Source organism: Tigriopus californicus, chromosome 11, assembly GCF_007210705.1.
Source record: "Tigriopus californicus strain San Diego chromosome 11, Tcal_SD_v2.1, whole genome shotgun sequence".
Classification (NCBI taxonomy): Eukaryota; Metazoa; Arthropoda; class Copepoda; order Harpacticoida; family Harpacticidae; genus Tigriopus; species Tigriopus californicus.
Genome location: NC_081450.1, coordinates 11,799,470 through 11,827,463, shown reverse-complemented (window position 1 = coordinate 11,827,463; position 27,994 = coordinate 11,799,470). Strand labels below are relative to the sequence as shown.

Sequence of the window (27,994 nt, the reverse complement as noted above, 5' to 3'; positions counted from 1 at the left end):
CTCGATTTGTATGTTTGCATTTTGTTTGGACCGTAAAACTACATCAAATTATAGCTTAAAAATATGTTTTCTGTCATCAGTTTCGCCTCTGGAGCCGCGGAACTGGAGCATCGGATAAAAGAGCAAATCGGATATAAGAGCAGAAATTCACGGCCCAAAGCTGTTCTGATATCCAATTTTTACTGTATTGGCAAAGCGATTTTCCTACCTACGCTGCCAATGGACGAAATTCAGCACTTATTTGAAGTTGCTGGCTTATTTGGGAAAAAAAAATTCGATTTTGAGTCAGGGTAAGTAGTGCAGCGTTAAAAGCCCATCGAACAATGCAAACTCGTTGGTATATTAAGATTTTTAATATTGTTTTTGACTATTTTTAATGGACTTTTTTTAATCGAATTTTGTAGACTAGGCATGACCGATTCTTTGCTTGTAAAGTAGATCTTGGTGCCAAGAAATTTAAAAAGATTCAAACACAGTCAAAAACAGATGTGTTTGGCCTTGGTAAAGGAAATAAATGCCTTTATATTTTACATTGGCTCTAAACTGAGGCATACCGCATTACCAGAACTGCAATCAACATTTGTTATCAGCTGCTGTTAAGATGGAAAAGAAAATATTGGAAATAAATGCGTTAAAACCTACTTATTTAAGTGCATATTTTTGCCGTGTCGGTGCACATTCAAATAATAAATGGAAATTTTTTTGTGCATATTTTAAAAAAATATAATATAAACATAATATAAATCAGAACGCCATCGTTAGCACTCTTTATTGGGTCCTCAAATTCTTTGCTTTGAGCCGCATTAACTCAATACGGTGGATAAAAAGTCCGATCAAGTTTCCAAAGAAATATCTAACCCAAAAATGTTCTTTTACTTTTGTGACAGACAAAACCAGGGCATTTTAGAACTAAAAACGATCAAACTTGGACGATTAAATTCCATATACGTAAGATGTGGTTTACAAGATCATATGTTAATTTCGGAATAAGTGTTCTCTAAATTGTCATTGAATAGGGTTAATTTTTTTTAGTTTTTATATTCTTGTATTCATGGTTTTGCTTTCAACGATCAATCATGATTTACTATCATATATAGTGATTAATGGGCTAATCAAGTCATCATAACTGGCAAATGGAAAGAAATAAACACCAAGGTGTTAAGCTTTCAAGATTTATATTTAACTTGGAACGAGTCGAGTCAAGAATGAGTACAAAAATAGCAAACGATAATTTTTAGATTTGCGCTTGTGAGTAACAAGGTCAAACGGGTTGCCACAATTGAATAACTGAACCCAAAAATTCGACAATACGCAGAAGAGAGTCTGACCAACAATGGCATCTTGTTGCCACGATGCTATATCGTACTTTATACCTAGGTATATGTAACACATTCATAGCTAATGATAAGAGTGATAAGATTAAAGTCCATTCTAATTTGGAAGTGTCATCACAGAACGGGTTCGGCAGAAGAGCTCTTGGAAGAAGAGATCATCATTTCGAGTAGATTGGCCCTGACGGAGCTCCAGACCAACCCGAGATCAACAAGCCCACTTGGAGGGCTTTTGAGGGGCACTTTGGCAAACTTCATGGATCACGGAAACCTCTCACACATACCATTCACGAATAGGCTTCCCGTTATTCTTTTTCACCGTTGCAGTGTTACCATTTCCATAAAACCCGTTTGAGTCACCCACGGTCGTGGCACTGGTTCGAATCACGGTGGCACTCGTAGGAATAATCGTGGACCCTGCGGGCAAAGTATTCACTGTAGGTGTGAATTCATCTGCAGGCGGAGCAAAATGATAAGTCCGAGCTTCTTCCACTTTAAAGTTTCCATCGGCCGATGTCCTGGTTTTGAGAACGATCACCACTATCAGAACTATGGCGATCATGGCGAAGACTATGATTCCGATGACAAGTATCGTACTGGGCGCCGTGGCTGCAGACACATGGTTGTTTTGTGGAGGAGGGTCTTTAATTTCGGGCTCGTTGTCGTAGACATTGTATTTGGTATCATAGTTTTCATAAATGATTTGCGGCTTGGAGGTTGAGATGATGGGAGCTTTTGTGAGAGGCTTAGGAGCTTCGGTTGTGCTTTGCCAATGAAGCCAATCTTCTGTCGTGGAAGCCGTGGTAGTGAGAATGTAACTAGGTGCCCGGGTATCTGACAAATTTGAAAAAATGTATATCAAGTGAATATATGAAATGGAATAATTCAAAGTTGAAGATCTTACATGCTTGCTCACTGTCCTCGAACCCGGAACCGCAATCATCGTCGTCGTCATCACATGGCCGATACGGGTTGTATGGTTGCTTTGGTTCTCTCCAAGGAGGTCTCGTGGGGGTGATGTACACCGGAGTTATAAGCTCATCGCCAACTGCAATCCGGGGATGAAATCTTTGTTAACATTTGCCTTCCAATCACAGAGTGAGCCAAGTTGGATAATTCTTTACCCGAACCGTCGAACGAGAAACATTTTGGATCGTAGTACATGTCATCATCTCCAGTGCATCTGGACCTCCCATAGACGAGCTCGTCATTAACCCCAGGTTCTGGGCGATTTGAAGGGTTGGTTTGTTGCATCTTATGATCGTCAAAGAGCCTTCTATTCCGTTCTCGATAGTCGAATGGGATGATGTCCAATAACCGGACATCTCCTTGAACCTTGGTGCGGCCATCACCCTTGGAGGCTAAATCTAAAGGCCGTAGTCCATTGTAGACTAAACCGGCCATGACCCCCCGAAAAGGTCGTTCGACACGGCTTAAGGTCGGGTTCCATTTGCCTCCTAATTGAATTTGGGATTGCCCATTGAATACACTCAATTGTCGACCTTTAACAAGGAGATGAATCACGTCAACAACGCTTATGGTGGTCAGACAAATCTAATGAATTTCATTTACCATAAGGATACTTTGCTTGTATTTGGTTGTCGTCGATCTGTAAGGTGGAATTGGGTCCGGATCTGGTGAATCTAATTACGTGATATTTTCCATCATCCACCCTAACGCTCAAATCGCCGATGGCAAAATCCTCAGTGCCAAGGTTGTACCCCACAAAGATATTTCCACCGACCTAGAAATTCAATGTGATGATTGGAACACGTAACCAGTCAGAAGACCAACTGAACCTACAATCTCTAGTTCAATGTAGTCGTTGGCTGCATCACTATCAACTCGAATAACCACGCAATCCCGGAGAGGTGTGATGAATCCCAAAGATAGAACATCGGCTCTGGTGTCGGGTCGGTGGTCCATATGGTAATAGTAACGAATAAGGCCTTGTTTGGAGCCCCATTCATAGGCCACAGACTCTGAAAAGAGGTATACCAATGGATGATTTATTTGTTCTTGACATGAATCATTGAGAAGGTGGAGTAAAACGCCCATCATGCCGAATGTTCTAACTACATTTGATGTATAAACATACTGCACTAGTAGAAGATAGATATATACCAATAATAACTCTACAGTACAATGCATGGGCTTTGGCGATGCCAAAGTTTTCTGATAACATGGAAGTCCTGGATAGATACGGAGAGAAAGAACATTGGGTCTTTCATGAGGTTTGTGTTCCAAGACAACGGATCTCTACGAACTACGAGTGAACACTGCAGACAGTCGTTCTCCATACCATCGGCACAATTGGGCCCGGTAAAGGATGTGAGATCACAATCACATTCCGGAGTCAACCAATGGTTCTTGCATACACCATTGTTGGCGCAAAAATCCTTCCGACAGGACCCCGGAAGGGCTCCAAAGCCTCCCCCAGCTCGGGTCAAGGAGGCAGGCGAGGATCGGATGAGATTGGATGGGGGTGGATGGCCGAGATTGTCGCCTATTTGTCAAAGAGTGGTCGTGATGCGTCGTCATCCATGGTTTGTTTCGATTGGTTTAGAGAGTGAGGTTTTTGGAACAGTTGGTGTGAGTGTCGTGTGTATTGAGGTGAGTGAATGATTGAGAAAAGAAAGATTGTGCGTGAGTAGAAAGTACCAAAGGAGAATTGAAGTGCTCGATCCTGTGACTAAAGGGAAGGAAACTTTTATGTCGCTTTCCACTTTCTTAAGCAATCGAAGGACAGGGAGTAGAGCGTTGAAGGAGATGGCCTAATTACATTAAAAGCAGTGCAAGATGACTCGATGAGGTTGATGTCGGTGCGGTGTCCATCAACCTCGGAGGGGAAACTTGATCAACTTTCTTTTTCTTCGCCAGTGCCAATTCCAAGTGCAATGAATGGAACAATTTCCATGGTAAAGGATTGGGTGCTGATCTATCAATCATAAAATTCGGTGCGGAAGACGAGCGTCAATGCTTCAAGGACAGATAGTGGAACTTGTGTGAAAGGGATTGGCGACGGTGCACGATTGGTGGAAACTTTCGCTCGGTGATATACAACTTTTGTTAATTGATCCTTTTGTTTGTTCCATTCGTGCCACTCTTCAAGCTTAGAAACCAAGTGGTTTGGTTTAGAAAAAAAGATCCAGAATCTTACCCTCACATCCCTCATTGACAAGGTCTGAAGTCCTCAGGGCATTGTTCAAGGGATCCGTGGCCTCGCCATTCAAATCAAGACTGGCTAAACAGCCATGGTAGCCTTTGTTAGCTTCCACCTCTCTGGGCAGCTTGCCGTACATCGTATCCCGGACTCCGCCTAGATGGAATATACGTACATGTTTGAGGAGTCTTTTTTTGATGCATAGCAAAGTGTCACCATGTTCCCCAGTGTGATTATCCTCGTTCCTTATAGCTATGGTTACTCAATCAGTTCCTAGGCCTCATCTGTTCGTTTGGGATAATTGGCCATTGACCTTGAAGTAGTCTCAACTATAATGAACAACGATGATGAGGTGCTTTTTTTCAGGAGGGGCTTCTCACTATGACCCGAAGAGAGAGAGCATGGGTGGCCAAACCGTCTGCCTTGATGCTTTTCGAATTGCTTTCTAACAAAAGCTTATTTCAGTCAAGAGTGAGGGTATCTAGTGCGTAGTGTGAAGAGGAAGAGGAGGGGGCCATGTCATTGAATTTCTTACTTTTGTCCCCCAGAAACCATTGACGAGGTCTTTCTTAGAATAGCCTCTGAGCTCGAACGTTTGCAATGAAAAGAGACAGACTAAGGAGAAGAGGTAATGGTGGTCTTTGATGAGCTAGCTGATGATGGCTTTGACAAAGAAAGAGAACGAAAATCTTCTCTTTTCCCCCGTTTTTTTGGAGAGGTGCCAACGTCATCAGAGTATGACCAATTTATATGCCAGGTTCCTGATGCTTCAAAGTGTCTGACGAATTTCGGCAAAAGGCTCTCGAGAATCATTTGGAGACCCTCTTGACCTTGATAGACGATCGTCTCGCTCACCTAAGAAAAGAATTCCTTGCAAGTCCAAATGAATGTCACGTCCATCAGTGGTCATTGTGGCCAATTGGTTATCGTCAATGAGGAGTGTGTGTTTGGTCCTGCTTGGTCTTCCAATGAACACCGAGTGCCAGAGGTTGTCATTCAAGGCCTTCGCACTCGTGTCTCGCAAGACGACGGTATCGTGGCCCAAATTGAACACGTAATGAACATGGCCACCAACCATTTCAATGGCAAGAAAGTCCTTGCCCTTGCCAGCGTTGTACATGATCAAACCATCGGGCTCGAGAGTTCGGAATTGGAAGTAGATGTTGACCTCGTTGTAGGCCTTCATCTGGGGCAAGATCAGGTAGGTGTTATTGCTGGCAAAGCTTATGGTGTGGTAGAGCATCCCTCGCTTGCGACCAAAGGTCCCGCTGAGCACATGGTCATGATAAAGGCCAGACAAGATGTGCTCCAAGTAGGGGATCCCATTAAAAGACAGTTGTTGGATGTGGCCAATGAAATTAGGTGCCGTGCTTGGGATCACATGTGAAGGATAAATGGCACCCACATGTAAGCGAGAGTAATCCAAGAAGCTTTCGCTCCCATAAATTTCAGCTGCAAAAGAAGAAGGTGAACAGGAAGTTATAATATGAAAGTGGAACCTGGACAGCCCAGAGCAACGAATCCCGCGATTTCTTTTCAGCCCCCCTAAAGACCCAACTTTCTGAGTTGGGCTTCAACGTGGAACTAACCTTACCCAATTGCGTAAGAGTAAAGTTAAGCCTTGTACAGCGCGTGAAGCAGGTGCTTGGTAACAAATGATAGGAAGCTTCTCACTCACCGACGAGAGGCGTGTCATCGTCTACGCCCAAAGTGATGATCATGCCCATTCGTTTCATCATGACCGTGTGCCAGATATCATCATTCAACGAGTCCCCAACGATCACCGTTTTCGCTGTCATGCCCATCGTGACCGACAATTGGAGTCGACCAGATTCTGAAACGAGAACCGCCACCAAATTCATGCCCAGACTGGTGACTATTTGGGCCGGTTTTTTCCGCCTTTGGGTGTCGACTTTCGAGAGTGGGCGGAGATTCGTCGCATGGAACCCATTGAAAGTTACCTCGAGTCACGCAAAGACCACATTGAGTCAGAACCACCGAATCGATCTTTGTTCACGAACCTCGGTGGGTGCACTGAGAAACCCTTGCGGCTAATTGGTAATTACCTAGCGACAATTCCAAGCGGTCCGTCGACGAATCATGGCGTGTGGCCAATAAGAAGGCGTGGCTGAGTTTGGTTTGAAATCGAAAGGCAATCTCCTCGGCCTCACTCACTCCACGGCCAAGGTCATTGATGCTGAGATGTTGGTGGCCATTCAAGTGGATGGTGGCGGCCGCTGGAACAGGGCAATCAGAGGGGATTCATCATTCAGAGAGATCGTTTCAAAAGTGAATGGGACATGGATTTGAATTGATGGCTCGGGTGGGCGCAGGAAATGAGCTGAACCTGTTTGATTAATTAAGTGGCTCGACGTCGTAGCTTTCCAATCACCGACTTTTTCCCTGGCTATTGCTCTTATGTTGAAAAGGATTGGTTCGAGGCGAATAGTTAGGGCGTAGTTCTTTGCATGAATAGTTTGGTACATATCGCTCGATCTCCGGCTATGGAGGATGTATCTTGCGAGTATCCGGTTTCGGCGCTTATATCGTTGGGCATTTGAAATTCAGGGAATGATCTCTTAAGCTCCTGAATTTGTCTGTCAGGCCTTGTGAGACCCCTGGCGACAGCTGTGGTAAATCCTTCTCATTAGTTTTAACTTGGTTCACGTAAGAACATGTTCACTCGTTGAAAAACCGTCCTAAAGTGGAAGAAAGGATTAACAAGATACCATCGAGTCAGCTGGAATCGTGATGGGCTGATGGGAGGAGATCTCTAATGGTCCATTCCTAGTTTTTTTTTCTCCTTCAAGAATGGAATGGTGGAAAATGGGAGGAGAAGAGAGGAAGACTAGGAAGTTCCAGACCCAAAAGGTATGAATTTTAAATTGGAAGCTCCGTTAGTGGAGGCTTCTTGGTATGTGAATAGCGTTTGAGCCCAACTTCTGGTCCGTTATGCGCAGACATGTGCTGGCTTCGCCCCTACTATTACTACTACCACTCTCATTTCTCCCATAGAACCACAGGCTGTTCGTGTATTTGAATGTTCCACCACCCTTTAGCCTAACGAGGCTCTTGGCCTGATTTTCGAACTCTTTGGAAATCCCTTTTAAATTGATAGAGATTCTTGGCTTCCATAGACCTCAAGAGTCAATCCCTGATCGATGATGAACGACTCGTCAAAACATCCTATTTCTAGGGCGAGCTCTCTAATCTGTGGGGGACTTACGTTTTCCACATGTTGATCCGGTGAAACTGGTCATTGAACAATCACAAATGTATCGATTCCAACCTTCAATACACGTCCCTCCTTGTAGACAGGGTTTCTGGGGGCATTTGGGGGGCATGATATGGCAAGAAGACTCAATTGAACCTGGAAAAAAAACCGAGTAAGAATTGAAAAGCTAAAATGAATTCTTCGCGGCTCCTTGAATCCAATTTCTTCTCAAGCGTGTTCCACTTGAAAATCAAGGGTTAGAATGGCCCTGCAGTCATTTTTCTAGGACTCATTGCATGAGTTTGCCGGTGACAGCTGTTGGCTTTTCCAATTTCATAAGTGGTACAGTTGTAAATCTCATTGGGTGCATCTCCACCGTGGGAGATCTCCTCCGCTCCATAAATGGACCAGAGTGATGCAGGGTTTCTTGGTTCAGCTCCCTCAATTTCATGCAGATCAGAAACTCCTCTCACTTCTCAATTGTAGTAGTATAATCTATTCCTCATCTGTTTCTTTTCACAGCTCTTGTTCCTTCTTGTCTTGGCTGCCATTCTTTTGCATGCATGGGCGATTTCTTCCTCTCTTTCTTTTCTGTTCTTTCTTTGCCGGAAATTGTTTGTCTTGCATTTTTACACCCCGAGGCCGAAAAGAGACAAAGACAGCCCTAGAGGCCAGAGGCTTGCGCTCTACACGCGTTTTATAAGGAACAAATTTGGAGCATAACATCAAGAAGATCCAATCTTTGCAAAGCAAACATAACGTCCATACGTCACTTGGCTCAATCTGAATCTGAACGGCCTGTGAGTGGGCTTGCTTCTCCTCTGGGGTTTGGTAATCTTGTCTCACACTTAACCACAAAGCTTGCCTTGGGTAAAGTTAAGTTATCGCAGAACTGCGAAAGGCTCGTCGTTTTCAAGCAGACCTTGGATTGGGGCGAGCTCATTATGAAACGAATGTTTCCTTGGTTTTATCTCCTACCTGAGTCTTGTTGGCTGGCAAATTGGGCGATATCCACCGTATATCCATTAATGTCCAAGTCTCTCAAGCAACCCACATAACCCTTTCTGAGCGAGGCTGTCCATAAAACAGGGGGTACGCGGTAGGGTTCCAAAGACGGATCCAGTCCTCCAACATAAAGGGGTCCATCCAGCTCCAACTTAAAGGCCTCGCCTGAAATAAACAAGGCCGTTGGTAGATCACGAGAAGTGCACCTTGCCAAGGCATAAAAGTCAATCTCACCTGGAGTCTCGAAACTGTGGAGTTCTTCGTCCACGGTGATGGTTCCAGATCTTTGATTCCGTAGGATCTCCACCTTGTGCCAGGCTCCATCATCAAGACGCCGATTGGAGGCTCTTAATTTGACGGCTCCTGAGCCCAAATCAATGTGCTTGTACAAGTAACCCTCCATCATTTCCATGGCGAAGAAATCGCCCTAAAAGACCACCGAAAAGTTAGTCTGGTTTTCGGACCAAGAGATTGGATTAGTTTTCACCTTGCCAATGACGCCTCCGCCGTTGAAGAACATTAATCCCGTTGGTTCGGTGGTTCGAAATTTGAAGGAGAGAGATCCACTTTCGGTGTTATTCCACGTAGGAAGGATCTAGGACGAAAAACGAGATCAAATGAGCGAAAGTTCATTCCGGAAACAAACATGAATGTTCACTCATGACAAAGCCAAGCCAGTTCCAGCGTGATTTGATACAAAGTCTAAACTAATTTGGCAAGTGTTAAATGGGAGTGGAAGGTAGGGGGTGTCAGGAAATTTGAAAAGCAACCTACTTCCATAAGTTGTCTCCTGAAAGACATTCAATACATCTGTGAACTTGGGTGTTTATAAAACTCACATGTCTACGGCAGAACTTTGGTTGGTTTTCTATAATACATAACATTGTATTTGTGGCGCTGTGTGAAGCAAACGTGGACCAAAATAGGCATGGATTGGAAACTTCCTTACTCAAACAAACAAACGTTGGTGCCAAAGCCCTTCTAACCCATAAAAAGGGTAGATGTCCCCGCTAGTCAGTTTCCTATCCTGGCTTCTCGTGGTCCACGGTGCAAATAATGTAACAGAACGAAAGTGCAAGATCAGAACCAGAAATAAGAAACAAAACGACGAGTTGTTGGTGTGGTAAGAACGAGTGGCCACTCCAAGCATTTTTTTCGTGGTTGATGTTGGTTTCTTGCTTCTTGGACTGGGTTGCAAAGGCTCTTACCAAATATGCATTTGGGCGGTTGATTGAGACCACGCCGCCACCGCCTTGATGGGGGCGGGGGTGATTAGAGGCCTGATTAGAGCGAGGAAGAGGCACATCAAGAACACAATTTGGATCAAATAACAACGACTCAAAGGGTTGGATATCGGTTTTCCTGCTCACTACTACTACTAAACTGTTACATGGCGGTACTGTACTATAAATGCTCGAATGGTGAGTGATCCAGTTTTGGAACACTTGACTAATCCACCCAATTGACAGAATGAGTGGTATTATGGAATATAGCATATGTACGGATGAAGATATATCGTGGATGGAATGCATTCCGTTTCCCTTTTCTTCTTCTTGTTCTTAGTTCTTACCAAGTTGGAGTCGCTGGAAGTGAAGGCAATGGGAAGAATGGATTGCGAGGAGCTGCATTGAAAGGCGATCTTGCCAACTGCATTCATCAAACCATTTCCGTCCTTGGCCAACTTCAATAGTGGAAGATGAATGCTGTCCGCTCGGAACTCCACCTAAGGATCATGAGGAAATAGGCTTGCATTATTTCAAAGGCCACTCCCTTAACCCAACAAGGTCACTCAAAATCATCGAGGGCGAGAGTAAGTTTGAGGCCCATCCGAAGAAGAGCCCTGGGTGTGGGTGTGTACGTGTGTGTGTGTAAGGTGCATTGTTTGGAACCCTTGATCAACCGCTACTCACTTTCTTAAGGCAGCCCACAAAGTTGTTCTTATTCCCTGTTCCAGGGAGTTTATAAGGGGCTTCGCTTCCACCAATGAAGACTTTGGCTGATTCCAGCATGGTAAAGGTCCCGGTGGTCGTCCACTTCTCCGTGAACGTATTGTCTACCGTCATATTAACCTGAAATGGATTCAGAATCATTGACTTAGCTTACCAATATTTGGAGGGGTCATCACGTGCTCAACTACAATGAACTCTCTGGAGGTCTTGGATCCCACTTGAGAGGGAAAAAATGTTCCAAAACAATCACACATGCTCGCTCTATGGTCTACATCAATCAGAGATTGAGAAGGAAAAATCAGGACGAGGAAACTTTTCGCTCTATCTCTCAATTTGAGGGGCAGAAGAAGTTGCCCAACTTACGTCGCACATGGATCGAGTAAAGGTCAGCTGAAGTTGATCATACACATGTTAGTCACGGTTAGTTATACGCAGAATGATCACTATTGGCATTTCCCAAGTGGCGCTCTCACCTCTTTAGCAGCCCGGACTATGAGGACATGGTGCCATTTATCGTCATTGAATTTAATATCGCGAGGCTTGATCCCCGTGTCCAGACGCCCACTACCCAAATTAATGGTCAGAGCCACTTTTCCATCTTGCAAGGACAGATTGAGGTAATCCTTGCCATTTCCTGGAACAGATGTCGAAGGTTGAAGAATTTCGTTTGTTTTCTCTGGACGAGTTATTGGTCACATTCCGCAAACCAGAACCAGATTGGGCTCAAGAAAAAATGGGACCGTTTCCCGATACTTTTTTCCCTGTTCTGATTCATTTTATTCCCGCTCAAAGGGAGTGGAACTTCAGGTTCTAGATAGATATGGCACGCCAAAAATGAGGAAAATCCAATAAATTCCTTGGGAGAGAGAAAAATGGGAACCCTGATCCACGGGCATATTTCCAGAATGAAATGATAAATGAGGAAATGGATCTGTGACAGGATCCGAGGGTCCAGATTGACAGGTGCTAGGCTTCCACGTTACTTTTCCATCACACACCCTCACACAAAGACAGGGAGGGACTCCCAATCTACAAATATATGGGCGCCAAATTCCCCTTCGCTTGAGGAAGAAAGATAACCCAACCCTCAACTGTTGAAAAAAAGAGGTGAGCAAATGGTGACTTGGAGAGATTTCTCTTTCTCATTGGAAAATCACGGGCTTGAGATCCATGGCCTCGAATGTTTTGTTCCATGGGATCCTCCCTGAAGTGGATGAAACTCACCCGTGTGGAAGAGTAATCCGTCTGGTCGAGTGGTTTTGAAATGGAGTGATATTTCATCTTGCGTGGAGAGGATCGGTTGGCCACCCAGTTGGACCAAATCATAGCTGAGGTATTCGTCGCCTTTGAAGGTGGCCTCGGGGGGATCCTTGCCTGTAAAAACATATCAAAAAAACGTAAAATGCTTAAGATCAAGAAAATTTGAGACACCAAAAAGATATTCTATTTCGGGAGAACTTCGGTTTCATGAAAAGGGAAAATCCGCTACCCAAACTTTGGGTTAGATATTATGTGAAATTGGCTGATCTCTTTTTGTCCTGAGTACCAAGAAGCAAACCATTTTAACTTAATCATCAAATTTCTTGAGCATGTTCAAGAGGTCGTTGAATATGAACCTACACACATTAAATGATTGTGCAAAGTGGCCCAAAAATGTTCCCAAAAATTTAGCAACATCTCACGTTCTATCATTGGGGTTTAAAACATTTTATGTCTTTGAAGTGGCAGAACTGTCCTGTAAAAAAGAGGAGGCAAGCCAGCCCTTTTTGGAGATCATGGCTTTTCTGGAGCCTCTTTTTTTCTGGCCGAGCCTTGGACTTTCCCCTCCAATCTTGCCGCACGTTATTCATCCATATTAATATAAATCCCCCCAAAGCCATAAGCCACTTGACAATGCAGATTCATGCCAAGAGCGTGTGCCAGAAGGATGACAGTAAAAGATTAACAATAGATCTGTAACTCCAATAACCGTCCATTGCCGACAACTCAATGAAAGTCTTGAATTTGTCAAATCTCAAATGTGCGAATGATTGCACGTTCTTCCCGAATAAATTAATAAAAATAAATGCAATAACTAAGTGGGATTTTAGGGCAGAAAAAATATTTTTGCTTTTCTCATACGGCATGTGAAATGGAGGAGCAATTCAAGAAGCTAAAGTAGCTCTGTGGGCAATGAGGCGGAAGGATCTGACTCTAAAGACGCCCACCCACACGCTCGCGCAGCACTAAATGGAAACAAATAGTTTCGTGTCCAGAGTTGGAAGAAGAATTTCGGGTGTCATTCCACACCGAGAGGCCCCTTGGGCCATGAAATGGGACCGGATTTCTTGGGATGAGGGACGTACAGAAAAAGAGACGACCACCATTCCGCACGCAAAGCAGTAACTTCGGAACTTCAGACGGTTCCAGAGACATCAAGAAAGATGGGTTAAATTGGAACCATTTCCATCGTTTTTTGCAGGACCTACCCGGTATCAGGACAAATGCTATGTCGAAAATCGTGCGCACTCGAGTTGGAAGAAAAGGAAGGTTTCCATTCCATTTAGCTACGGAGATCTGCGGAGGATCACTTGAGCCTAGTTAAGAACATCTTCCTCTCCTTCTTTCATTCTGCCCTTTCGCCCAGATGTGTCTAAGAAAAATGGGAAGGACAGCATTAACACATCAAGGAATACAAAGACAAATGGGAGATCATCTCCAGAGTGTGGAACAACTTTCTCCTCCCTTCCGCTTTAGGAGCGTATACGGATAAAGTGTCCTTTCTGTCCCGCACATTGCTTCCTTACAAGTGGGGCATTTCATTCATGTCCTCCAATCACTTCCATCAAAAGCCTTTGTGACGCAAGGTCACAATTTGTCAAACTCATATCTCGAACCTCGAGGAAAAAGGTGTTTAGCGGGGAGGAATATTTGTGCCTGCCCTACTAAGAGTAGTGCCGTGGTTGGTTCGTAGAAAGGGGAAATGGGATTGGAACAAAATCTGTAAACAGCGGAAGGAAGACTCGAGGAAACTTTGTCAGAGTTTCAGCTTATCATCAACTTCCAAAATCGTATCCTGGCTAACTAGATCACTCTAACCAGGAGAATGGCATCATGGGTTGTTTGTCAACAGTGGGCAAAATAAGGTTTCATCAATCTATGCTCGGCGTCGTTTTGCTTTAAACTAACAAGCACCAAGAGAGAGGAGAGAGGAAGAGAAGGAACCAAGGTAGGAGAAGTGAAGAAAAATAGGAGAAGTGAAACTAATCACAAACTTTTTTTCTGGTGATCAGACAACCCTCCCCTTTCTCAAAAAGAGTCGTGGGTCCAAAAAGGCTACTTGAGAAAACGAAGCCGAGGATGTCCCAATTTCCCAGCGTCAAACCTTCGAAGCCTCGGATTGAGTTGGAACACGAAAAAGATTGGGTGGAACGCCAAGGTACAAGATCAAATGAAACCTCTTTTCCCCTCCAAACCTTGGAATGAAACCACACTTACAAATGCCGATTGGCCATGTATGGACATTAAATATCGAGCCGACGAATGTAAAACCCCAATTTTGAAACTCATCAAAAATGCAACACCAATTTGAGGGCACTTTCAAAGCCTCGAAGGCCAATCGTGGAGGATCATATGGTGTGCCTGATTTTGAAATTCGATTGAGAAGCTCAAAGCGTTTCGAGTTCAATGCGAGACATGGTACATGCGAGTAGTCCACACTAAGTGCCACATTCTGCTGCCAAAGATCCGCCTGTCTTTCATCGATTTGGAAGCCTTTGCTTTCCCACTCAACGGAAAGGCAGCCTTCAGACTGTAAGCAAATCCCAAGGAAAAGAGCTGACGGTATGATGTCACCGAAGTGTCAAAGCTCGAGCATCAAATTGAGATCCCCATCTCAATTGCCGAGAGTGTTCCTAATTATCCTGGACTGGTTGGGCCCTGGTTCATCAGATCCCTCCAACAGACTAATGACGGGAGTGATCCTCCAAATGATGATGACGACCACTAAGGTTGTCCATCTCGATCTCGTCCTATTCTGGGTCCAGTGTGGTGTAATTGCCAATTTCCTGCTTGTTCCTACTATGAACAACCGCCTGGAAAATGACCACAGGCACATAAACGAATTGGGACAAAAGGCTCGAAATGGAACTGGATTGACCTTAATGGACCTAATCTGTTTCCGCTCGCCGGCCAGATCCAGGATTGGAAACGATAGCAAAAGCTCTGATTTCGAGTCCCGGAGAGCTAATTTGTAAGTCTGGACAGAGTTCGCAATATTGGAATGGCATTTAACCATTGACGGATCGTCAATGACCGGACATCCTTTAAGGCAACCACCAGAAGATGGATGCATATTCCGTACCCCTTATTTGAGGCCGTGCTGATATTTAATCTTCCGAAAATCGAGGGCGGAAATAAACTTCTTGGCCTTGGCCCCTAAGTCAGAAATGCAAGGCTTCAAAAGGCCTCCATTTTCCTTTCTTCGCCCTTCCCTCTTCTCTCTCTCTCAAGCTTTTTCCGGTGAGTAACGGAATCAATTTTCTGAAATTTGAGCAAAACACGAGGAAATGGATGGAGCACAAAAAGCATTCGCTAGCCACCTTGATCCACATTCAGCACAATAATGGCCTTTTAATGGCTCTTGAGGTTGAAGTGGAACCTCTTAGACCAAGGTCAAATGAAGACGTCTAAGCAATATTGTCATCCTCGTGGGTTTACAAAAATGGAACCCTGATCAGGTAAGAACTCCTAGGGATTACTTTCCCCTCCAGGTTTGCTTTCCGTGACTCGGGCCAATTGACACTTTTATTGCTGCAATTTGGCCTTGAAAACTCCTGAGAGCGCACAAAGGTGCGAGGAATAATAATTTTGTTAAGGCCAATAAAATGCCTTCCACCACATTTTGCGCTTTGCTAAAATGTTTACTTCTTCAAAATAGAGAGTAGGAGGGACCCAGGGATCAATCTGCGAGTAATTTGGAGCATAAAAAGTTTTCAGTTTAAGGCAGATTCGAAGAATTGATTTGTATAACTATCACTTCTCCGTATCGATTATCAAATGGCTCCACTTTTTCAAGAAAACTGGAAAGGAAGCACTGTACAATTTTACAACGTTCCTCTTCATCCAGTTCTTTTAAAAATTTAATCTCAAAATAGCAATTGGTGGATATTTGAAATTTTTAAGCTTAACTTGAATGGAGCTCAATATCTAGTCCAAATATGACATTATGACGCTTCCGAACCTAGTCTTTCTGACTTAAGTTTGTTAATAAACGAAAGAACCATTTGGTATTCCCAAAAGAACGTTTGTGAAAACATTGTGGTTCATTTATATCTGCGGCAATTTGAAAATTCCAATGCCCTCAAGCTCGAGAACTGAAACTAATAACTGCCCTGCATATTGGTTCTTAATACGATGTTTTGTTGTTGGGACTTTACTTCCTAAAAGTTATCCTTGAAATGTCAAAAGGATTTTAGATTTAATTTCAAACCCTCCATTGTGTGCATTTTCACGAAAGAAGTTAGACAGATAGAGCCTCAGATAATCTGGCGGTAAAACATGAACTCGAAAACTATTGCTCTTCAATATCTTTGACCCATAATCCTGGAACAAAGCATCAGTATTGAAGGTAGAAAGATACGCTTTCTCTTTTGCTGGACTATGGGAACAAGCTGAGAGGTCACTGTTCGGTACCACATCAAATTTTATTTGCAGCTTGGCCTCCTAAATTGGCTCTTTGGCTCTTTGGCTCTTTCTCTCTTTCTTTCTTTCTCTCTCTCTCTCTCTCTGTTTCTTTCCTGAGAGTTCAAATGAGATGACTGCACGCTTTACCTCGTCGCTTTTGCTTATGACCATACCAATTGACAGAATGGACCAAACTTTGGCACACTACCAAGCTAGCTTCTCGGGACTGGAAAATATTTACAGTAAAAGTTTGCTTTCTTGACGGCATCACCATCGTAGCTCTTCTCGGCGTTCCAGTTGAGCCACTACCACAAGTGCAAGAGCCATCCCCGGACTACCTATTTTCCTGGAGGTTGGATTTTGGAGGTCGTAGGTTGGGCTTTAGACGGACACCCTATGCCTTTCTTGGTATAAAAAGTTAGTCGCAAGTTGTGCTCGGTGTCCCTTCGACGTTGCCCCCAAAGTTTTCCCATGCATGATGTCCAGTTCAAGCCATTGGGTCATTTGCTAGGTTCAAAATGTCTTTCCACCAAGTCAAACATGAAACTTCCATTGGTGATTGCTCTTCATCAGCACTTTTGACTGGGCCATGATGTGGATGAGAAAAGAGCACCCAAGATCCCGAGTCGTTTTGAGGGGTTCACATTTTCCCTCGTCTAATATACCTTCCACGTTTTGGGAGTGACACACACACATGTCAAGACGGTGGTCCCATTTGCTCCAGGTGGTCCACGAAGTTTCCCACCAGAGAGGAACAAGGAGAAAGAAGAAAAGGAAGGAGCAGAGGAGACCCCAGAGAGTTCATATTGAGTCTGCAAAGTTGGCAGTAATGCCACACTCTGGCCTCGGAGGCCAACCATGGAACCACATTTCTCTTGCCACACGAACCGTCCTGTGCATCTGGAACATTTATTACCCACCATCACTTTTTTTGAGTCCTCGAGGCCCTTGATGGTCTCATTCTGTGTCTTTCTCTGTCTCCCTCGTTCTGTCTTGTCTTTGATAAACGATGCCAATCACGAGTTCCAAGCGAAAACCAACCCAGGAAAGAGCGAAAAGTACTCGAGTCCCAAGGTTGAATTTGGACCACTTAAGCAGAGCAGCATATGGCCCATAGTTTTACTTCGGAGATGAATTGGTGGATATCTGTCTGGGAAAGTCGAGCATGAGCCAAGATTTTGAAGTCTGGCCACTTTTTGTGAGCACTTTATTTTGCCGGAGACAACCGAGCACATCCGGGGCATCATCCACAAAGACCAATTGAAACAGATGGTGTCACTCACAATCGTGCACCATGTATTTGCACACCAATTTGAAAGATTCGTGCTGACCTCAATGGGTCTGGTCTAGTTGGGGTGAGGTATGGGGTCACGTTGGATCGTAAAAATTCGTTCATCCAAATATTAAAAGGGCCATGTTCCTCCCCCCCACAGCTCGGTTAATAGTTGAATGAGTCAATGAACCATTGTCCACATCAAAATGTCGGCAGACAGCATTCCCCACCTTGACAATATTGTTGCTCTTGACAACCGGAGATCCCATTGTTGAGCCGAGAATTTCCATCAGAAAGAAAAGACAACAACCCGATCTAGGAATAATATGCCACTCTCCAATGGGAGGGAACAACGGGGGACTTGCGTCTTTGGAACAGAAAATTGAGTGAGGAGGCCACTGAGGACGGGCCAAGTAAGGCACCAGATCTTCAGAACAGGAGACTGCTTTTTTGCATGAGATTTCTGCCGAGGGACCTTTGAGTCCTGAGGACACACTCAGCCACAAAAAGGGATCGTAAAACACAGCCGGAAAGAATAGCAAGAGAGGGAAGGAAGAAAGAAAAAAAAATGAAGGGAAATTGGGACCTTTTGGGGTACACAAAGAAGACCACTTAAGATGGACCCGTCGACCCGATTTGAGGAAAGTTTTCAAACTCAGGGTGACCGGAGAGAATAAAGGTTATTCATGAAGCTTGATTCATTATAAACCTAGGTACTTTGCTTTTGGGTGACCGAGAAGGGCTATATGGCGCCCAATGTGTTCCTCTAAATTGATATTCCCATCTGTGCCCAAGGATGAAGATTGGTCCATTGGTCTATTTTTTAAGTATTGACCCGACTAAGCGGAGCAACTTTATCTCAGAGATGGCTTGTTCCAGACATATTTTCATGGCCAAAAAGAAGCTATGGGATTAAGAACTTCTCTACAGACCCCAAATGTCTCGCTACGACCAAGATGGATATAATCTCAATCTGGTAGGACAACTTCTCTGCATTTTGGCTTTAGAGTCGTAATAAGGTCATCCATTTCCAAAAGTGGTTCACATTTGCTTCTCATTCCTCCAAGAATGAGAAAAGATCCAGAACAAATTTACACATGTACTCAGAAATAGGATACTTTCAAATTATAAACCTAAAACCCTGTTCATCTAGTGGATTTTCGCCTCGAATGGCGACCCTCGAACCCAGAATGGGCTCCCCAATAACCAAAGATGTCAACAGAAACTGCGCTTATCTCGCAATAAAGAGTTTAAAAAAAGGTTCCAAATTTCGTCACATTCATCATGAAGCATGCGCAAATCAACTGCAAAGGTGGAGCAATTCCCAAACATGATTTCGCACTATCGAAATGATTCTCTTTCGAGATTGGACCGAAATCGGAAAAGCAAAACGTTCTGTGCAAAGCTTTTTTCTCCCAATGCTGATGCTTGTCCAGAAACACAGACTTTATCGTAGCAGGAAAAAGGTGTTATCAAAAGTACCCTTTGTAAAAGAAACTACCAATAGATAGCAAGCTCTGATAAAGAACCATGAGTAATATCTAGGACCAATAAAAGAATGATCCAAGAACTCTTTGACACTCCATGATTCATTTCCGCGTTTGAAACTTTCTTTGAAATCTGGTAGGGTCTTGAAATCATGATATCTGGCCGGAACGTGTGACAAAGGAGTTGAGGGTGGTTTTGGAATTCAGACCAAGCTCTTTCCTTGGTTCCACCCTTGGGAGCAGATTCTTTGTGGATGCTGTCTTGAGCAATAAAAAAACTTTTGTTCAAAGCTTCTGGGATTGCTTTGAACCAGCGTTTTTATGAAACAATATTTTCCTCTCTTTTCCCCAAGACCTTCAACAGAGGCCATAACGGATAAAACAGGAGCCTTAGCGATATAATGAATTCAGATCAAAGTAGTTATGAAATATGTAGATGTGATGAGGACATGTCCGGAAGCTGGCCCGACGTCTTGATCCCACGGGAGGAAGCCCAGCTTGGGAATATTTTTGCACTCTCTTAGAAATCTGTTCCCGTTGAATTATTAAATTTAGCCTGCCTTTCAGGAGATGAGGGATCATGTTCCATAACGTTCCCGTCAAAATCCTTGTCATTTTCTAATCCAACTTTAGAACCGCCATTATGTTGGATGCCGTTTTTGGCCCACATAAAACTTGTGTCCACTTTGTGTTCCCACTAAATTTGATACGAAGATTAGCGTTAGGGTCAGGATTATCTTTTACGTAAAGGTGGATTGAGGAAATTGAATGGGAAACTTTGGATCAGAATCCGGTTTTATAGCTCAGTCGGAAGACTAAGCTCAGATCTTGCTCTTTCTTGAAACCGTCAAAAATTTGACGTTGTCGTGACAACTTGAAAGATATTTTTGCCTTTGTTTCCCCAAAGTTTTCTGAAACATTTCCAACAGCTAATGTAAAGTAAAGCCTAAGGTCCGTGGCGTTGGATAGATTTATCAACCGGTTTTTTTTAGACATAAAAGGCCAGGGGTTTGCAGAGCATCTATGCTTCAAGTGTTCATTGTGTTGAAGATATGAGCGGATAAAAAGTTCAACTCCAGTAATGATTTGTGGTCTGTCACCGTTTTCTTATCTTAATACCACTTGAAAATGGAAGTTCTTCCTTAACTCCTCAATTGACAAAGCAACTATGATCAAAGTGTAAAATTGTAATTTGTTTCCTTCATCCTCGTTGGTGAATCCCCCCATAGATTTCAAGCGACGAAAACGGGTTCCATTTTTACAGACTGTTTAATATAATGCCTTTTTGGGATATGTGCTCGATCAGGTCCATCACTATACAGAGTTTTAAGATTGCAACCAAGAACCACTCATGGCAACAAGAATACAACAGAAGCTCAAGCGGACAGAGACCGTTACCAGACAAACATCTCTTGAACTCATTCAAAATTTCGAAACGACAACGTCAAGTGACAAGTGTAAATTCTTAAGGCTGCAATTGATCTTTTAGGAACTTATTTCACCCTTTAGTAGCAGAATGGGAAACTGTACGGGCACTCCAATTTTCATTGCTAGGACCTGCCAAAAGATGCAGATAAAACTGGTCTCTATTGATGACACAGTTACACGTTAAATCAAAAATAACCTGTTGAAAAACTAACGAACGAAGACCCTAGGGAAGACTTGTTGTTTACAAGGGCTAGTATGAGGGAAAATACGCGAGCAGTAGAAAAGCACAAAGTGGGTTTTTTAAAAAGGATGGGAAAATTAGATTCTGCTATTTTTGGCCGTCATTGGTTAACTTTTTTGTGGACCTGATAGCATGAAATATCTAAGATTGCTGCATACTCGAATTGATATGATATCTGATCCACCAAAGAATTAAAGTTGGCAGACCTGACAAACCATTGAAGAATGTTGTTGAGAAACTAGTTCAAATCTGCCCATTCTTTGCCAAAAGCAATTGTTACTTGGTAGAGAATAACTTATAGAGATGAAGTTATTACGAACTTCGTCGTAAGCGTTTATCTGGTCGGAGCTTTTAACTCAAACGGCGTCACACTTTTGATTGCCATTCCAGATCACCCTACGTACGTATATACAAGAGTTCAATCTGGTCTGATAAAATTTTCAATAGCTATCTTAAATCGGGATTTAGAAAAAAAAGTCACTAAAATACCAAGGCATAATATACTATCTTAATCCTGATTTCCTGATTTTCAGATGTTTTGATTGTTTTCTGTGTGCAATTTCGCCCTACTTACTTTGTTCGCAAAATACTCCTTCGAAGTCAATGTAGCGGCATTCACAGAGTGGTCCACCATCGGTCGAGATGCAAATCCCGCCATGTTTACATGGATTGTGGTGCTCACACGCGTCCACCGTACTGGCACGCACGCCCTGAAAAGAACCCAAGAAAACATCATGATTTACTCCATCCATGGCTCGATTTCCCAAGTTTGCATCATGGTGGCCTTCGGACAATCCCCCAGCAAGGCCAGACTTAATCCTCGGGATCTCTATGCATTGACTCAGACAGAAATCCCCCAGCAAGCAGCAAGTGCGGAGGATCCCCAGTTCGTATATTTCTCTGGCCCGACTTCCACTTCCATCCCAGTTGGTACGAGCGAGATGCTCCCTTGGCCTACATTTCACTCGTGCCTTTCCCTTTACGTCCAAACCAACCACACTGAATGGCCTTCATTACAATTCCTTACTTATTGTAGGTGAAGGGTGTGATCACTTATCGATCCAGTCCAAACGATTGAGAAGCGAAAGCAAAAAAAAAAAGATCTTTATAACGACTTTCAGGTCGCTTGGTATCGAGCTTAATGATCTCCGGGACAAAATGGAAAAATGGTGTAGCTGAGAGATCTTGGCCAACGTGGAAGCGTGGTTCTCTTCAAATATAACCAGGCACCACTGAGAACCACGCTGGTGCGTTTGGGAGTTGGGAACAACGCTAGCAGATATCTTTCCTCGCGCGGATCGATAATCTCGTTAAATGGCACATCACAGGCTCCTTCTTACAATAGTATATTTTCCATGTCAATCCTAGAAAAAGTATGGAGCCCATTTGGCTTCAGAGAAGAGTGAAAAGAGTGAAAAGAGACATTTTTTAGGGCTTGTTAACATTGAAGGGTTACAAGAGTATTGCCGGTTTTAGAGAGTTGGCCATAATTGAGCCCAAGTGAAAGCGTCGAATCGTCCTCTTCTTGGTGGGTGGACGATGGTGTTCCAAAGGAGCATGCTGAATTTCTAGGAACTCAAGATATGTTCCATGAACGACGAGCTCGTTGAGAGATTTTCGAAATATATTGGAAAGCAAGCCAAAAAAACAGTCCACGAACTAGAAAGTTTTGGCTCTGAACGCACAATAATCTTACTCTCGTTTGGCTGAATATCGAGAGTAATAAAGTTAAGGGGCTTGTTTATTGTTGCCTATTGTGTATAAGTTCGATTTTTTGTTATATTTAACTTTCTGATTATTTAGGTTACGATCGTTGGTTAGGCCGTTGCTTACACGATTCGTTCAGCAGAAGCCATTAAAGAAACATAATTTTCGTGGGTTCATTTCTAACTTTGTAAAAACATTTTTTTTCTCCCGTAATATTTGAATGATATATTTAAAAAAATCTAGGGGGCAAATCAGCCATTGAATTTGGTCTTGCCCAAAAGCATTCGGAAATACCCATTTTGTGGCTTGAGGAGGGCCAAGGAGGGCTCTTGAAAGTTTAAAGTTTGCTTCTGACACCCTTACGCTGAGGAACAAAGCAAATGGGCAATTAGTTAATGGTCGAGAATTGAGCTGGAACAGACTTCCCTCGGGAAAAAAGTTTTGCCATTCATTTCTGACAGAGATGTTGCCACAGACACTTGAAGGCTTCGATACTTTCCGGACTCTCCAAATCCTCGCTTAGAAAAGGTTTGGATGTAAATATCCTGATCTATTGTGGCTTTAATGCAGGATGAAGATGAATAGACTCTCCCAGTGGTCCAATGACAACTAACGGAGACTTTGGATTTGGTCCCACCATCAACCAACCAACCAAACAACCAACCCAACCGACTTTCAATGTTCAGCAATGAAGGGTGGCTGTGATGGTCGAGGGCTTTGAAAAGGCCTCGAATATCCATGGAGTTCACTTGCTTTAGAATGGCACTGTTGCACAACAGAGACCTTCTTTAGAAAATAAATTGTTTCATGACTAAAGTCCATCAATTGCGATGGCCGTGGTTTCCGTGTTGGACGGACCGGAAATCCACTTCGCGCACAAGAACGTGCCTCATACTCAAGTAAGTGTGACTGAGGCAATTCAACCCTGGTGTGTCATAGCCAAAATCACGACTAAAATCGCTTTCATTTCCACAGGTTTGCATGAAAAGGGTACCAGAATCACTAAATATGTTGCCTCAAATATTGTTTAGGTAAAAGACTGGCTCTAGTTACCCTGAGTCAGGATTTTGGGCTAATGACAATAAAATACGGCAACGCTGACTCAGCCCTCTCCGATTGTTGTCGATATTTTCCTTTTGGGGGAGTAATTTGTCGGAGGGTCTTGAAACTTGATCACATAAAAGATCCGTGATTATGCTTATGACTCAAAATTGCCTTCGAGTGAGCAGCCCCAATCGGTTCCGAGGATGAACCCAACAACATTGTCGTAAAAGTGGACATAGGAATTGATATTTATCGGACGTGTGTCGTGGGCTCGGTCTGCTGACCCTGATGCGGTCTCCTGATTGCGCCTTGAAGTGAGTCTCTGATCGGGTTCTAGACTTTGAGCACCCCTGAAGGGAATGTCAGACATCATGGGGGTTGGAGCACTTGGATGACATCCATGATTTATGAGCAGCTGATTCATCTTCACCCTCTGTCAACGGGGACGGGCTTTGACAATGGCAAATATTAAGTCACTCACATGAGCAGCAGAAGACACACTGAACGTTGTCGAATTTCTAGGTTCTAAAGCCAAGTTCGTGTCACATATTGTCGTTGGTTTCAATAGTCATGGTCAAGGACAATTCGTATTTTAGATTCAATTCAATACCATTGTGTTCTGAACTTCAAACTGAGGATTTATTCTGAACATAATGGTATGGAGGCTGGCACCATCTGACTTGCATCACAAGATGATGTCAACACCTACTACAATATTCTAATGTATTGAATATTTGCTTCGATCTACGTTTCTCAATTTTCTTCAACCTCAATACCCCTGGTAATTTCATTTCCAAAGCTCACGACAAACAAATTGAAACATTCCTTCTCTTTGAAGAGATCCGATCACCCTTTCTCCCCTCTGACCGTCCGTCAAAGGCAAATGCTTTTTTCGCGGAAAAGCAATTTCCATCACAACCCAAAGCAATGAGGAAGGCATGCATGAAAGCAAGAAAACTATTTGCACCACTGCATTGCCTTGAATCGAGCTGTCCACTTTGTAGACAGCCAATTGGGTCTGGACGTTGAACTTTGAGCTCTGAACAGTACTGTAGCATGAACCACTGGAATATGGACGAGGATGCTAGGGTCGAAAAATGTCAATGCATTTCGAAATCGAGTCATCGCATTCCGTTTTCCTTCGAATGAGACGAACCTCTGGATGTTACGACTATGCGCCTTGGCCGTACAGCAGTGAACTTCAATTTTCAGCTCATTTGAATGACAATATCAACAGCAATGCCCCTCAAAGCTCACTACATAACTTCACATAAAATGGACGAGAAACTCAATAATTTCACTCGTTTCCAACTTTTGAATTCTAGACCCTTGCATCCCCGTCCCTATTCTAGATGTTCATGACTATAACCAATGAGGAGAGCATCTATGTAGTCCAGGCGATTCCGCAGTCCTTTGTAATGGTGAAAAGATGCACATTGCACCAGCTCACCGCAAGAGTTTTGCCCCTCCATGAGGCCAGAAAAATGGAGCTTTGCAACTAATGGTGTTCTAATTTCCTGTTTGTCTTTGGATGTGGCGCACGATTGGAGGGAAAATTGGCCAAGACTGGAAACATTTCGGCTTTCTGCATATTTCGGTTATTTTCTTTGAACGAAAGTCATGGAACAAAATTCCAAATGCTTGTTCCTAAGTTTGAGGTGTGACAGGGCATTGAGGATGGTGGTCATTGCATTTCGGATCAACGTCAAGTTCAAGTGTAAACAAGTTTTCACATTTCTTCCCAAATTTTCCCCCATTGTGATATGAACCTCAAGTTTTCCCATGTGACCATGACAAAGGAAAGAAATCTGCTCAACTGCCCTCAAATGGTCTGATGGTTGTGCTTCTTTCACCCAAGCAAACCATATTTGAAAAGACCCCCATTGGAAGGAAGCTTGTGACATAGACGACGTAAATCTTTCTTTGATTTGCTCGATGAAATGAAAGAAACCCAGAGCCACACCCAAACCCAGTCATGCCTACACCTATTGACAACAATGCCTGAGTTATGGTAGGCCACCAATACAAAATTTGTGGCATTTTTTGGGGTTGAAAAAAAAAGACAAAATAAGGCAATTACTTCCCGAGTAAAGGCAGTGAATTACAGATCTCCTTCGGTCTCTTCTTCACTTCCAATCTGTACATGTAGGTGCATTAGCCACAAGGAAAGTGGAATTTTAAATGAGATTAAAGGGATTAAAAGACCCCCAACGGGTTAATCGTCACTTCTCTAGGGTATTTGTGCACCTAGAGGACCACACAAAGAGTTGTTACAGTCAAGTGCTCAGTCAACCCAAGCTTTCATAACCTTAAGCTTATATAAGAACAAGCCTTGGAATGGAATGAATTAGTCAAATGATTTACAAGAATGCTTGCTTGATAGGAATTCCTAGCCTGTTCTTGATTATTAGTATTTCCCAAGGAATGTTTCAATCCTGCGGTCCTCTAGATGTTCATTTTCTAGAACTACCTACTTATGTCGAGGGTGATACCTCTTTCCATCAGGAAACCATACACCGAATCAAGGAGATTTTTTTCTTGTTCTAGCCTTATCCGTGTTATTTACAGCGGTAGTGGCAAACTTGCCCCTAACTCTGTTATCAATACCGATGCTGTTGTTGTTTCCTCATGAAAGCTAGGAATATCTCGAATGCCTCGACTAGTTGGTCCCTTGCCTTGGGTATGCATTGGTTATGTTCCCTGTTCTGTGAATGAATAATGGAAGCAATGAGGTCGGGATTTGGGTGTGAGTGGTATTCGGTAATATACAGTAGTGGTGCACATCTACATTGGGAAAAAGAAAGGGGGAGAAAATCCCAAAGAAAAATCTCTGTCTTCCTGCGTGAGAAATTGGATCTCTAGAGCTTATCCCGGGCAGACTCCGTCAACCTCGATCACCACTACGTTTTCGCTCTGAATGTCATTGTTTCAACTTTGACAACAAGCCGGATTTTTCTCCTTTTCCAACTCAACCAGTGTTGCCATATTTGCAGAGTCCGAGCCAACTCATGAGACTTAACTGAGCTCTGCGGTTGCTAGTTGGGAAGCATTGCACATATCCAACCGTTCTGGTCCATTTCTTATGCATGAGGATTGTACCAGGCCCATTGTTGTTGAGAATGGTGTGCTGGCAATCTCTTTTGCGTTTCTTTGTTTGATATGCAGGGATGGGCGGTTGCATGCTTGGAAACGCTTTTAACTTTTTTCTTAAAATGAGAATGATGTTTTAATCCCTAAAGTGTTACCCTCTTATTAGTCGAACAAAAAGGTTGTTCCCGTGCATACTGATTTCCTTCCACTGATGATATTATTGATGTCAGGACGGACTAAACGAACAAACGGACGTCTTTATTCCAGAATGACTTTTATGAGTTTACGAAATTTCAAGACTCGAAACTTCTAGGTTCCTCTTGTCGCGATCGAACAAATGTAAAAGTGAACTTGACTTCTTCAAACCAGACACACTGAAAACACAATTTTTGAGGGAGGTTCAAATGATGGTTCAAGAAGAAGCCTGAACCTTTACATGGAGATTGGAGAATCCAGAATGTGTAGGTCCTCTTTTCTCATCCAACAAAACAGTGCCCAAGTTCCACCAAAGGAGTGTTTGGGTGCCATCCATCGTTTAAAGAGGAGAAAGACATGGACAGAGGGCGAGAAGAGAGGTGGGAGTGAGCTTTGGAGTGAGTGGCCACCTCACCTTTCAATGTGCAAATACATCATCCTGTTGTTGCACCAGAAAAATCTGAGGGAGCTTCTCGTATCGACAAATGAAGCTCTAAGGACCGGAGCTAACGAATGTTTTGACCGGAGGGCCAATAAATCACGCTTCTTTTCTCTCTCTCTGTCTCTCTCCCTTATTTTGGGCTCTTTGGCTATTGATTGACCCCAATAATGCAGAGAGAGATCCCTTTTTTCTGTGTGATGTATTGGCTGGCCTGAAGCCGTCAACAACTCCTTGAGAATCCTCACAGGCAGCACTTTCTTACCTGTCCATTGCCTTTATCTTGATGAACTTTGAGGCATCCCGGCAAAAAGGGGTTAAATATTTCACACTTTGAACGGAGAGGTCTACTTAAGGAGAACCGCTGCAAATGCATTCCAGATCTAGGCGCCAATTACCTTCTGTGAATATGACACTTCACTTTTTAGACCTCTAGACTCAAGAGGATTGGTTTTTGATTGAAGATCTTTCCCCAATCGCCTACATTTCGTCTAGATAACATCGTTCAATTATGAGCGTACTTTTTGATTTCGCTTGCAAGGCATCAAAAATGCAAGCAACCTTCTCGGTCACAATTCAATGGAAGCCTCAAGGGTCCTTCAAGAGCTGATAGATTATGATTTCCTTGAATAGGATAATTGAAGCATAAAGCGCCTCCTAGAGTCCCCATCACCCATCGATTTTTGTCAATTCTTTTTCCCAATCACTCCCATCGATCTTGTCGCCATTGACAGGACACGAGGAAACGTTTGAGATTTGTAATT

General features: G+C 43.3%; 1 protein-coding gene across 1 annotated transcript in view; it reads right to left on the bottom strand.

Moving 5' to 3' along the window:
• Positions 1 to 1,158: 1,158 nt before the first annotated feature.
• The window catches only part of LOC131890454 (neurexin-1a-like), a 37,154-nt gene continuing 10,318 nt past the window's right edge, over positions 1,159 to 27,994 (bottom strand). The window contains exons 2-22 of the mRNA XM_059239794.1: positions 21,330 to 21,465; positions 11,887 to 12,036; positions 11,136 to 11,296; positions 11,026 to 11,052; positions 10,624 to 10,782; positions 10,284 to 10,436; positions 9,922 to 9,993; positions 9,201 to 9,308; positions 8,948 to 9,140; positions 8,687 to 8,878; positions 7,721 to 7,864; positions 6,561 to 6,731; positions 6,173 to 6,328; positions 5,350 to 5,946; positions 4,492 to 4,650; positions 3,634 to 3,837; positions 3,135 to 3,313; positions 2,904 to 3,075; positions 2,456 to 2,833; positions 2,236 to 2,379; positions 1,159 to 2,165 (exon numbers count right to left, since the gene is read on the bottom strand). Of these exons, the coding sequence (XP_059095777.1) occupies positions 1,606 to 2,165; positions 2,236 to 2,379; positions 2,456 to 2,833; positions 2,904 to 3,075; positions 3,135 to 3,313; positions 3,634 to 3,837; positions 4,492 to 4,650; positions 5,350 to 5,946; positions 6,173 to 6,328; positions 6,561 to 6,731; positions 7,721 to 7,864; positions 8,687 to 8,878; positions 8,948 to 9,140; positions 9,201 to 9,308; positions 9,922 to 9,993; positions 10,284 to 10,436; positions 10,624 to 10,782; positions 11,026 to 11,052; positions 11,136 to 11,296; positions 11,887 to 12,036; positions 21,330 to 21,465 (4,215 nt within the window). The 3' untranslated portion in view covers positions 1,159 to 1,605. The remainder of the gene's footprint in view (positions 2,166 to 2,235; positions 2,380 to 2,455; positions 2,834 to 2,903; positions 3,076 to 3,134; positions 3,314 to 3,633; positions 3,838 to 4,491; positions 4,651 to 5,349; positions 5,947 to 6,172; positions 6,329 to 6,560; positions 6,732 to 7,720; positions 7,865 to 8,686; positions 8,879 to 8,947; positions 9,141 to 9,200; positions 9,309 to 9,921; positions 9,994 to 10,283; positions 10,437 to 10,623; positions 10,783 to 11,025; positions 11,053 to 11,135; positions 11,297 to 11,886; positions 12,037 to 21,329; positions 21,466 to 27,994) is intronic.